Source organism: Grampus griseus (assembly GCF_964374135.1).
Source record: "Grampus griseus genome assembly, chromosome: 18".
NCBI lineage: Eukaryota > Metazoa > Chordata > Mammalia > Artiodactyla > Delphinidae > Grampus > Grampus griseus.
This window is the reverse complement of record NC_139012.1, coordinates 62,221,600-62,232,680: the sequence shown is the minus strand read 5'-3', so window position 1 is coordinate 62,232,680 and position 11,081 is coordinate 62,221,600. Positions and strand designations below refer to the sequence as shown.

General features: G+C 49.0%; 1 protein-coding gene across 1 annotated transcript; it reads right to left on the bottom strand.

The window, feature by feature from the left end:
* Positions 1-4,146: 4,146 nt before the first annotated feature.
* ARL11 (ARF like GTPase 11) lies at positions 4,147-5,512 on the bottom strand (the record flags this gene model as incomplete). The annotated part of the gene is made up of 2 exons (XM_082675749.1): positions 4,147-4,752; positions 5,402-5,512. The coding sequence occupies 2 exons, from the start codon at positions 5,510-5,512 to the stop codon at positions 4,147-4,149; spliced, it is 717 nt and encodes a 238-aa protein (XP_082531875.1).
* Between the last annotated feature and the right edge of the window lie 5,569 nt (positions 5,513-11,081).

Sequence of the window (11,081 nt, the reverse complement as noted above, 5' to 3'; positions counted from 1 at the left end):
CCAACTCCTGCAGTTCTTACTTTCACCAAAGGATTGCTTCTATCCAAGAGGGGAAGGAGAAACATCTTCAGAATCAATGAGTCAGAAAGGGAGGAACTCAACCCATATTCAAAGAGGTAATCAGCTCTCCAACATGGAACAAATCTCACTCTATACAGTGTTTGCGGAGAAGAAAACCAGATTCCTTTATATATAAGGAGGAAATAGATTCGTGCTTTTCAGCCACATCTGCTCACGCACCTCCTCACTCCCGCTCGTGGGTTAACGGGAGGCTGATGGACCTGAAAGGTGTGGGTGAATTGGAACACGCAAAATACCCCTCTCATAAGGAGAGCACCTTTTAAAAAACAAAACAGAAGGCATGATTTGTTTCTTGCTAAGCTTCCCTGTGCTGTAGCTCTGTGATATAAGTACCTGTATACATACATATGTGTATGTTTCTCTCTGAGCAGAAGAGCAGGAGGGAAGCCCCTCCGTCTGCCCCCACCATGTCCCTGGCGGGCTCTGGCTTGTCTTGGGTGGGGAGGCAAGGGCTGAGGCTACCCTACTGGCCCCTGACTGCCCTCCCCTTCAGTTGGCAGTGGCCATGGGAGTGGAATTCCCAGTCCTACGGGCCAGCTTTGTCCCGTTGCCACTTTTGCTCCCGGCAGGCAAGACCAGCTACCCCATGGTCTTCAGGGAAGTTTCTGAAAGAGAATGGGATTTCACCCTCCTTCCAGAGCCAACATTACTGGAACGGGAGAAGGAAGGATGAAAGAACTGGAGAGGGCAAAGCCAGGCCACTGCCTGTGTGCCATGGAGCATCCTCACCTCCTCCCCGGCACTGGCTCTGGGCCCTGTGTCTGCCCTCTCTGGCCACCTCTGTGGGCTCAGCCTTTCCCAGGGACCCTGGCAGATGCCTAGTGGCATGGCAGATGGACCCTTTTCCACTGTGGAGTCATAAGTGTTGGGTAAACTATAATCAAAAATAATTGTTTTAATGTAGGCTGCCCTTGAGCAAAAAAAAAAAAAAAAAGGAAATCCTCAAGTGGCAGAAACCAGTTGAAGAGGGAAACCACAGCTGAAGCAGGTGAGTGAAGCCTGGAGTCCAGGGGGATCTTAGAGGAGCCTGATTTAGGCTCGAGGGACCAGGCTGCAGTCATAGCACCTGTACAGGAACAGGAGATGTGGCCTCACTCTTGCTTGGAGGAGAGAAAATTTTGATCTGAGCTCAGCAGAAAAGCAAGAGCATTGAAGTGGCACCCCTTTCTTAAAAGGGGATTGGAAAATTCTGCCCGCCAGCTCAGCCAGCCATGCCAAAGCAAACGGTCTATCTTGGGAGTGCAAAGAAAAACAGTTGCCTGTCAGAAACCGAATCCCTGGGGCCTGTGCCATGAATGAGCACAGAGTTCAAATTCCTACTACCTGTGAGGTCCGTGAGCCCCAAACAGAGAAACTAACATAATATTTGGTCTAAAACAATTGAAACCTCCAGGATCCTGGTAGACGCTAATGTGAAACCACTCTGTGTAAAAACTGTCATAACCCAGAGCACACGGGAGTCACACAGGAAAAACAAATCCTACTGAAGATGAGCTCACAATAAAAAATGACAAGTCATGTGAGGAAATGAGTCTCCATGAGCAGAAACCAGCAGATGCCTCCAGAGGGTCCTCAGTGCCTCAAACTCTGCAGATAACGGAACAGTCTGAAAAGAGCTATAAACACATTCGGACCCAGCATTCCAAAAGCAGGGTTCAGAGGTTCTAGCCCCTTCCCAACCTGCCCCTCCTGTGTCCACCTTCTCAGTTCATTCCAATCCCACCTGCCACACAGACTCAAAACCTTGAGCACCTTCAAGTTCTTCCTTTCTCAGCCTTTTGTCTTAAAAATGGCTCTCAATGTCCTTGCCTCCCTCTCCTCTCCTCTGTGACCATGATGGGCATCTAGCTGGGCTGTCCACTTTTCCGTCCCCAGCGTCCCCCCTTCTCTTTATTTCACCTCCACACTGCCACTAAATTAGCCTCTTAAATGGAAGCCAGATGGTTTCACTTCTCTGAGACAAACTCCTGATTATGAAAGTCTAAGCCTTCCTTAATTTGGAGCTAAACTTTCTTTCCAGTTTTGTTTCCTGTTATAATACATCCCACCCCTCACCCCAACCTCGTGTTTCAGCCTTTCTGGTTTGTTTGTCCTTCCTACACTCTCCCTCATGCCTCCAAGCTGTCTCTTCCCTCTGACTAGGCTGCTCTCCCATCTCATCTGCCTACTGAAGGTCAACCTTGGCTTCAACCTTCTAGAAGCATGATGTCGTGGGAAAATGCAGGCATCATCAGGGCTAGAATATCTGGTTTCGAATTCCAGAAATATCACTTAAGAGCAGTGCCTCAGGCAAGTCACAACCTCTCTGAGCCTCAGTGTCTAATTATATAAAATGGGAATGATCCCTACTTTGCAGAGTTGGGAGAATTAGAGATAATCTCTGTAGAACACTGAGCACGGAACCAGCCCCAGTACGTGATCAGTAAACAGTAAACTCTCAACCTCTCCTTTTTTTTATTTTTTATTTTTTTGCAGTACGCGGGCCTCTCACTGTTGTGGCCCCTCCCGTTGTGGAGCAGAGGCTCCGGACGCGCAGGCTCAGCAGCCATGGCTCACGGGCCCAGCCGCTCCGCAGCATGTGGGATCTTCCTGGACTGGGGCATGAACCCGCATACCCTGCATCAGCAGGCGGACTCTCAACCACTGCGCCACCAGGGAAGCCCAACCTCTCCTTTTTTATGGGAGTCATGTCCTCCTGCTTCCCCATCTAGAGGACCATGAGGCTGGAGTCTCCTTTGTCTTTGCATCTTTGCCCTTTTCTGTGTCTAACATAGGAAGTCTTGAAACACATTGATTGACACATGGTGGAAAGAACTAGGCACACCTAACTTGATGTTAGAAGGGGAGACTTTGGGTAGAGGGACCTCTCAGATGTTGGAGTGATTGTGTCACTCCAGAGAGGGCAGAACCACCATCAGGAGTTCTAAGGAGGCTGATGGTAGCCCAGGATGGGAAGGAATATCCAAATTTAGAGCTGTTTAACACGAGAATAGGTACCAAATGGAAGTTACTTGCCATTAAAAAGTATAGAAAGCATTCCTGGGTGGAATGAGGTATAAGACCAGATCAGTGATTCTTATCTTAGGGAGTCACAGGTACCTTTGAAAGTCTGACAAAAGTTATGGATCTTCTTCCCTAGAAAAATGGCCCAAAGCGTAACATTTTGCAAATAATTTCAGGAGCTTCATGGATCTTAGGTAACGTCACCTGAAAACGCTTCGGCTTTCCCTTTCACTATTAATAGTGAGAGGTGCATTGCTGTTATACATATCTTCAAAATTCACACCTGCCATCTGGAGGTCCAGCTTCATATCTAAAGCTCATTGCCTTTTGCCACAGATTCAATACTCGGCATATTTTTTGATAAAGTGAATAAATAAATGAATGAAATCATTGATTAATCTGATCTTCAAGGAAACCTGTGTGCTTGAAGGAGAGAGAAAGAGAAGGAAAACAGAAAGAAAACAATGAAGGGTTTTAGAGAAAGACCAGTACAGGATAACAAAAAGTTGGAGAAGGGTTAATCAGGGTCAAAGAAGAGGATCAATTTTGGAAGGCCTGAACTCCTGGCCTCTGCCCAGGGCTGAGCGCCCCGTTGAACTTCTAAACCCAAGATCCTGCAGAAGCAGACTCGATCCTGCTGGCCCTGACTCCTTGCCCTCAGAGTGATGGTGACACACACCCAGGGGCTCCTGGGGAAAATCACTCATAAGATCATGCCCATGTCCAGGTGATATTCTGATTTGATTTTGAAATCTCTTTCCCTCTGTGAATTTAGGTCTCAATTATTCTGCAACCACTTTTTCTGTTATTACAATTGCTTAGTTAGACGTGGTAATGAGTTACTAAATGAAGTATGCTGAGGTTTGCTTTTTCCCTCAGAGTATCATTATTCAAAGAATAGTTGATTTTCAACACAAACACCGGTGACAATAAGTCCCAAGAGGAAAATATGCTGTCCGAGCGCAGGGGGATTCCTTGTTTGAGAAACTGAATTTGAGATTCTCCAGGATTAGCTGGTCTTCCGATCCACATGAGCGAAGAAGACAGGCTGCTCTGCCCCGGTCAAGGCCTCTGGCTCTCCCCACAGCCTGCCCCCTGCGCGCACCTGGAGTTACAGTGGTTGTGGGATTTCAGGAGGCGCCTCAGGCTCTCCAGGGCCTCGGGCAGCCCCTCTCCGGTGAGGGCGCTGCAGCCCTGCAGCTCCCAGCAGTGCCCCTGGAACCTGTGCAAGCCCAGTCTGTCTCTGATCTCAGGCAGCGGCAGGGCGTGGGCTGCCTCCTGCTTGTTGGCCAGCACCAGGAGGGGCACACTGGCCAGGTGGGGGTCAGCCAGGGCCTCGGTGAGCTCAGCCGCTGCCTCGGGCAAGCGGGCTTCGTCTGTGCTGTCCAGCACGAAAATGAGGATGTCCGTGCCCTCCAGGTAGTCCTTCCAGCTGGCCCTGAGCTGGCTCTGCCCCCCGACATCCCAGAGGGTCAGAGACACGTGCCCAGGGGCTTCAAGAGGCTCCACGTTGAAACCCACGGTGGGCAGGGTCTCCACCAGCTGGTCGCCCTTCAGTTTGTACAGGAGCGTGGTCTTGCCGGCCAAGTCCAGGCCTATCATCACCACCCGGGCTTCTGCCTTGTGGCCTCGGGAGTTCACAGACCCCATGGGGGCCACTGCCAGACCCTAGGGGAGAAAGGCCGGGTGCACACATCAGCCATTCTTTTCAGAAGAAACACAAATCCTTGCGGGCACATGGGAGAAGAGCTTCTACGCCCGAGTAGGAAAGTATCTTTACAGTGTCATATTTCAAACAAAGGCCTGGGCTTCGAAAGGGCAGGGAAGTAGGGGTGTGTGAGTCAGCATCCGCTGACCTATCTCTGGGGGGTGCCCGCTGCAGAGAAGAGGGCAGGGCCTCCCCCTAAAAGACACGGAATGTGGGCTCACATTCCTTGGGAGTTAAAGCAGGGAGGCACAACGAAGTTCCAGTTAGACAAACTGAAAGATGTTTCAGTTCTTGCAGGTCTGTGGCTTCTAGCCTCTGTTTTCCTCCTGTAAGCCTAAACCCCGAAGGGGAAGCTATCTTGGGGTCAGTGCACTGATGGAGGAGGGCAGTCGGCTCATGGTAACTTCTGCTTCCTTTGCCCCCCCCCCCCCCCACAGGACCAGGCCGCATCCTGTAAACAGTGCTTTTTATAAATACTGTTGACCTTGGACACATGTACGGCTCGGAGCAAAGTGCTTTCCTCCAGTGTCTTACTAAGGTAAATTCCCTCCAGGACATTACACAGGTTTTTCAAGAATCTCAAATTTTAAGACTAAGACCTGTTCCCACCTTAGTCCAGGGAAAACTTGGCTGGAACAGGGGGAGGGACATCTCACACCCAGGGGAGTATATTTCAGCTGCCCCTGGAGGAAAATAAGATAGCCTCTGTTCATTCCTCATGCCAGGGGTAGAAGAGTGAAATTAAAGTTACCTCAGTGTTATTAGGCTGCGGCCGAAAGCTCCCCCTCTGTGGTGGTCTTGCACCTGCAGCTGCGCTCAGTCCTGAGAGCGAGATGGGAAACGAGTACAGTGACTGTGGCCGGTTCTCCCTTTTTGTGCTTCCTTTTCCCAGGTGCTTGGGGGCGGGGCACAGGCTCCGCAGCCCCGCCCTCACCCCTGGGGCTCCCTGAGCAGAGCAGTCCTGCTGAGGATGTGCCACAAAGATGCCCCCAGCCAGGCCCAGAGCCGACTCCCCGGTTCTTGGCCGTTCAGACTCCATATGCAGGAGGGAGGGCACCCAGCTCAGCACCGTGCCGTGGTCCGCTGATCTCCTGCTGTTCCTCTCACAATCCTGGGATCCCCTCGGTGGAGAAATCTGAGAATCAGACCTCTTCCTTCAGCTCATGCCTCAGTGTGTTTCTGGTGCCTGGAGATTCTTTCATTTGCTTGGAACTATATGTGCTTAAAAACTGCCTAAGTAGGATTAAAACATTCTTAAAAAATAGGTTTAAATGTTGAAGGTAAACCAAAATAGGTATATATATATATACTGAAGGTAAACCATAAAAATCAAAAAGTTGTGTTAATGGGTAGAACTATGCGTGATTAAGCTCATTGCTTAAATTTTTTTCTTGAACAGTGTAATTATGTTTCTCCCAGTAAAAATGATGCCTTCAGAAAATAGAATTTTGAAAAAGTTGGCCAGTCAGAAGCCCTTGTTTCTGTAGCAGATTCTGATTTGCATCTGGAGCTCCAGTGATTTGGCTCTCGTAACCAATGACAGTTCTCCTTTCTGGCACATTCTTTCATTACAATGTCAAGAACCAGGTTGGGGCGTGTGATTCTCTCATCTTACCAACGAAGAAACAGGCTCAGACAGGGTACATTATTTGCTCATGGTCTTGCTGAGATTTATAATTCGTCTCTTTCTCTTTCACCATGTCGTGTTACTCATGGAGAAAGTGCTTTGCAAATGGCAAACACCTTATTGTAACAGTTGTCATTAGGCTGCTATATTTTAATAGGAGGAAGCGATTGGGAAAAATCAGAAACCCGGGCGCCACTGTGTCCTGTTGATTTATAGCCAAGGAGCCTAGGGCTGTGGTGTCAGTGGATGGAAAATTAGTAAGAGACATCATCGGAAAGGGGGGTTCTGGCTAAACTGACCTAACAGAGTCGTCACTAAAGACAGGCCAGGGTGATCAGACATCACCTGGGGGTTGGTGGAGAATGAGGAACCTGGTCAGATATCGAGGGTGGAAATTCTCATTAAACAGACTTAGCAGGGTTCTTGCTAAAACTGGATTTTATAAGGAAGTGCACAGTCTCAAAGCGGTAAAGGACTGTCTGGAGGGGGGCTTGTCCATCTCACGCATGTGCTGGGCAGTTAGATGAAGCCGTGACCCAGCCCTGTCCAGGCCTGCCTGACAAATCAGTGGGAATCCTGCAAGGAATCTGCCAGGACTTTGTAGGAGGATTGGGGCCAGCAGAGGATAAGGATATAGCGGGCTAAGGATAAGGTGTGCGTGGGGGCTGAGGGACCAGGGATGATACTCTGGCCCTGGTTCCCCTTGTCTGAGCCCAGGGGAGAAGGGAGTCTGGCAGACTGAAGAAGCCATTGACTTGAGGGGCTCAGAGGCACCATACCAGGCTGCTTGGGTGCTAAGTGCCCCCAGGTGACACAGTGAAGGGAGAGGCACTCCCCCTGCCTCCTGCCCTGAGGATTCCAGGGAAGCCTGGGGCCCCAGGGCCAGCATGCACGCCATCTGGAAGCCCGGCTTTGGTACTGACAGTCAGGCTCTTAGAGAAACATCGCCCTCTAGGGTCTAGACAGGCATTCAGGGGGAGGACCCCTGAGCACTGACCAGTCTCCCCTGGAAATAAAGGAGCCTTTCCTGAGGGCTAAGGTCCCTATAATCTGGAGAAGGTGAGAAGCAAGGAAACAGCCATTACGTTGAATGGGGCTCTAGTTCTACCCGGAGGCCGTGTGGCCCGAATTACCCCTGTACATTCCAACCCCATCCCTTTGGCTCAGCAAGGAGGAAAGCTTTTCATTGGACGCCCTCGTGTGGGGAGCTATAGAACGGCTGCTGATAGAAGGGCCGCTGACCTGGGAGGCAATGAAGAGCAGAAGGTAACAGAGTGGGTTTTGGTTTGGGACCATCTGGGGGCACACTTGGTCTCCACTACTTATTTGCTGTGTCACCTCATGCATGTTCCTGAATTTCTCTGTGCCTCTGTTTCTTTATCTGTAAAATGGAGATGATGCTAATACTGTGGTACCTAACTTGAAGGGTTATTGGGAGGATTACATAAGTTAAGGCACATCACTAATTACTCACATCAGGGACCTAGTCCCAGGTTAGTACTGTGAAATAAGGGAAGGGGAGCCATCAAAAACAGAGGCGTGGTTGGAGAGGGACATGCAGCTCTGTAAGCCTGTGACTGCAGCTTCTAGAACTATAATAAAGACGGGTGTCTCTGCTGGGCTCACTGATACCAGGAGAGACAAGGGTCTTGGGCCCCCACCTCTACTGTCCCTAGAACTTAGGACTTCCCATGATGGCCACTGGATAGCGCCCCATGGTTCAGAGAACGAGTTTAGAAATCTATTTTTTGCCAATTCTTGGGCAGATATTCAGGCCCGGAGGATCAAGGCATACTCTCTGCACTCACAAAGAAATTATTTATAGGCCAGAATGCTATTTCTTACATTTCCAATGGGATCTATTCGGCCCAAGATCAGGGACCAGTTTTCCATGCAGCACACCTGGAGAAGGTGTGGGAGGAGGGGAGACATGGCGGATGCACAGGTGAGTACATCAACCGTGGAAACTGCGTCCCAACAGGCTGTTTGGAAACAATGGAAAGTTGGTGGATTTTAAGGGACTGTTTATCATGGAACAGAGCCTGGTGACGGCTTTCTTTTCTCCTCTCTACAGTTAGGTTCAAAGGGAGAAAGTGCTAGAATCAGAGCTTTGTTCCCCTGGAAAGTGCTGGAGAAACGCTGACAAATTCCTCCTTCCAGCCGTCCTTTTCCTGGGCTGCATGGGGGAACCTGGCTTTCTGTCTGTCTGTTACAGCCTCATCTTTCTCTAGTCTCTCACTTTCTCAACTTGGCAATACCCAAGTAAGTGGTTTCCAAGGACTGCATCTTTCGAAGATTAGGTGGGTTTTTTTGGGTTTTTGTGTGTGTTTTTTTTGCGGTACGCGGGCCTCTCACTGCTATGGCCTCTTCCGTTGCGGAGCACAGGCTCCGGACGCGCAGGCTCAGCGGCCATGGCTCACGGGCCCAGCCGCTCCATGGCATGTGGGATCCTCCCGGACTGGGGCACGAACCCATGTCCCGTGCATCGGCAGGCGGACTCCCAACCACTGCGCCACCAGGGAAGCCCCGAAGATCAGGTTTTATTCATTTATATTTTCAAGCTCTCCATACAAAATTCAAAAGGTACAAAAGGGTCAAGTGTCAAGGAAGTTTCCCTCTCACCCCTGTCCTCCTGCCATGCAGGTGCTTTCCTGGGAAAAGAAACCCACATCATCGGCTTCTTAGATATTTTCCCAGAGACAGCCTGTGCACATGTAAGCAAGTATGATACATTAGTTTTTCATGGTTTTCCTTTCTTTCTTTCCCCAAATGGTAACATACTCTGAGGCATTTAATCTCTTGAGTAAACCTTCTCTTAATCACTTTCTTAGGCATCGGCTCTGTCAAGGGTCAGTGGGAGAGGCAGGGAGGGGTTGCAGCCAGCAGCCCCACCCCCAGTGGGTGATGTGAGGGGCATGTGAAATACCCCAGTGGGGTATTGTGGTGGGAATCAACACTCCAACCATGCTAAAAGTGGAAATTCTCTCAGACATTTAACTCCATCTGTGACTATCCTTTATTAGGCACTCCCGTGGAGCCCTAAGCAGTGTATCTGAATTTGGGGTGGTTACCACAGGTGCAGTGTGTTTATGGGAACCTGGTTACAGGTAGGTATGGCCATGGGTAGGCTTTCCCCAGGCTTGGAGAAAGTGGGTAGAGAGCACAAGGTCGAGGGATAAACTGAGACCAGTGACTCCCAGTGGCAGCACTTGGAAAGTTTGGTGAGTGCACACTGCTGGCATTCAGTGCGTGGGGACCAGAGATGCTAGACTTGCTACAGTGCCCAGGATAATTCTGCACAAGAAAGAATGTTTCTTGAATTTGAATTCAGCTTTCGAATGCCCCAGACATTTCTGTCGTTTTAAAAGCCCACTATTTGTAAAAATTATCTGATCCTAGAACCTAATTTTGTTTTATATGTAAACCCAGACAATTTTCTGCATCGTTTCACGTACATGACGTTTTCCAGAAATGTCACTACTCTGTGAATTGAGGAAAGCTTTGTTTTGTTTGGAGTTTTAGCGTGAGCTGTTCACCATTTTAAAAAATCACATCTCTGACAGCAGCAATGCCTGCGGCATTTAAGTTGCTGATGAGACACAGGAAAATGCTGTATCAGGTGCCAGTAAGGCCACAGTATTTCTTTTTAAAAATTTTTTTTATTTTTAATTTATTTATTTTTGGCTGCATTGGTTCTTCGTTGCTGCCTGCGGGCTTTCTCTAGTCGTGGCGAACGGGGTGCACAGTCTTCTCATTGCAGTGGCTTCTCTTGTTGCGGAGCACGGGCTCTAGGCACGCGGGCTTCAGTAGTTGTGGCTCGCGGGCTCTAGAGTTCAGGCTCAGTAGTTGTGGCGCACGGGCTTAGTTGCTCCGCGGCATGTGGGATCTTCCCGGAGCAGGGCTTGAACCCACGTCCCCTGCACTAGCAGGAGGATTCTTAACCACTGCGCCACCAGGCAAGGAGGCCACATTATTTCTATGTTTAGGTGCTGTGATTGTGCCTGAGCACTTATGATGGAAACAGAGATTCTCTTACTACATTTACCTTCCTTTTATTTATTCCTTATCTTTTAGTTAAAGCATTATATTGATTTTCTTTCAAGACCATGTGGGCAGGTAGATTCTATCATTTCTGATTTTCATTTCTTGATTTTAAAATATTGGACATTGTAAAATATGTGTTATGTAAAACAAAAGGTGAGTTGCTGTTTGGGGCCCCTCCCATAGGAGGAGATAGTTGGATAGAGGAAAGGATGAGTGAGGACCAGTCATGGGGGAGCCAGGTGGAATGACAATGGGGGACCCCACATCAGAAGTCATAGATGGTGACAGCCAGAGGGTACAGCTTCTTGCTGTCTGATCAGTGAAGTCTGTTCCTTCAAGGCAGTGTGCAGTCTCACCCTCATGAATTCTGGCTTCTAGTGTCCTATGGACCCCCTTGGAGCAGAACAGTGTCCCACCATATGCTCAGTATTGCACAGGGGCCAGGTGCAGGAGCAAGTCAACCACCCTAAAACTCCACATTCATCGTGGGTGGGAATTTTTGTGTATGAAGATCTAAATCAGGCATAAGATACAGTAGATACTAATTGCAAAGATATTTATAATATATAAATATTTTTATTTTATTTTTTCATATACCTTTTAAAGAGATATATCTGT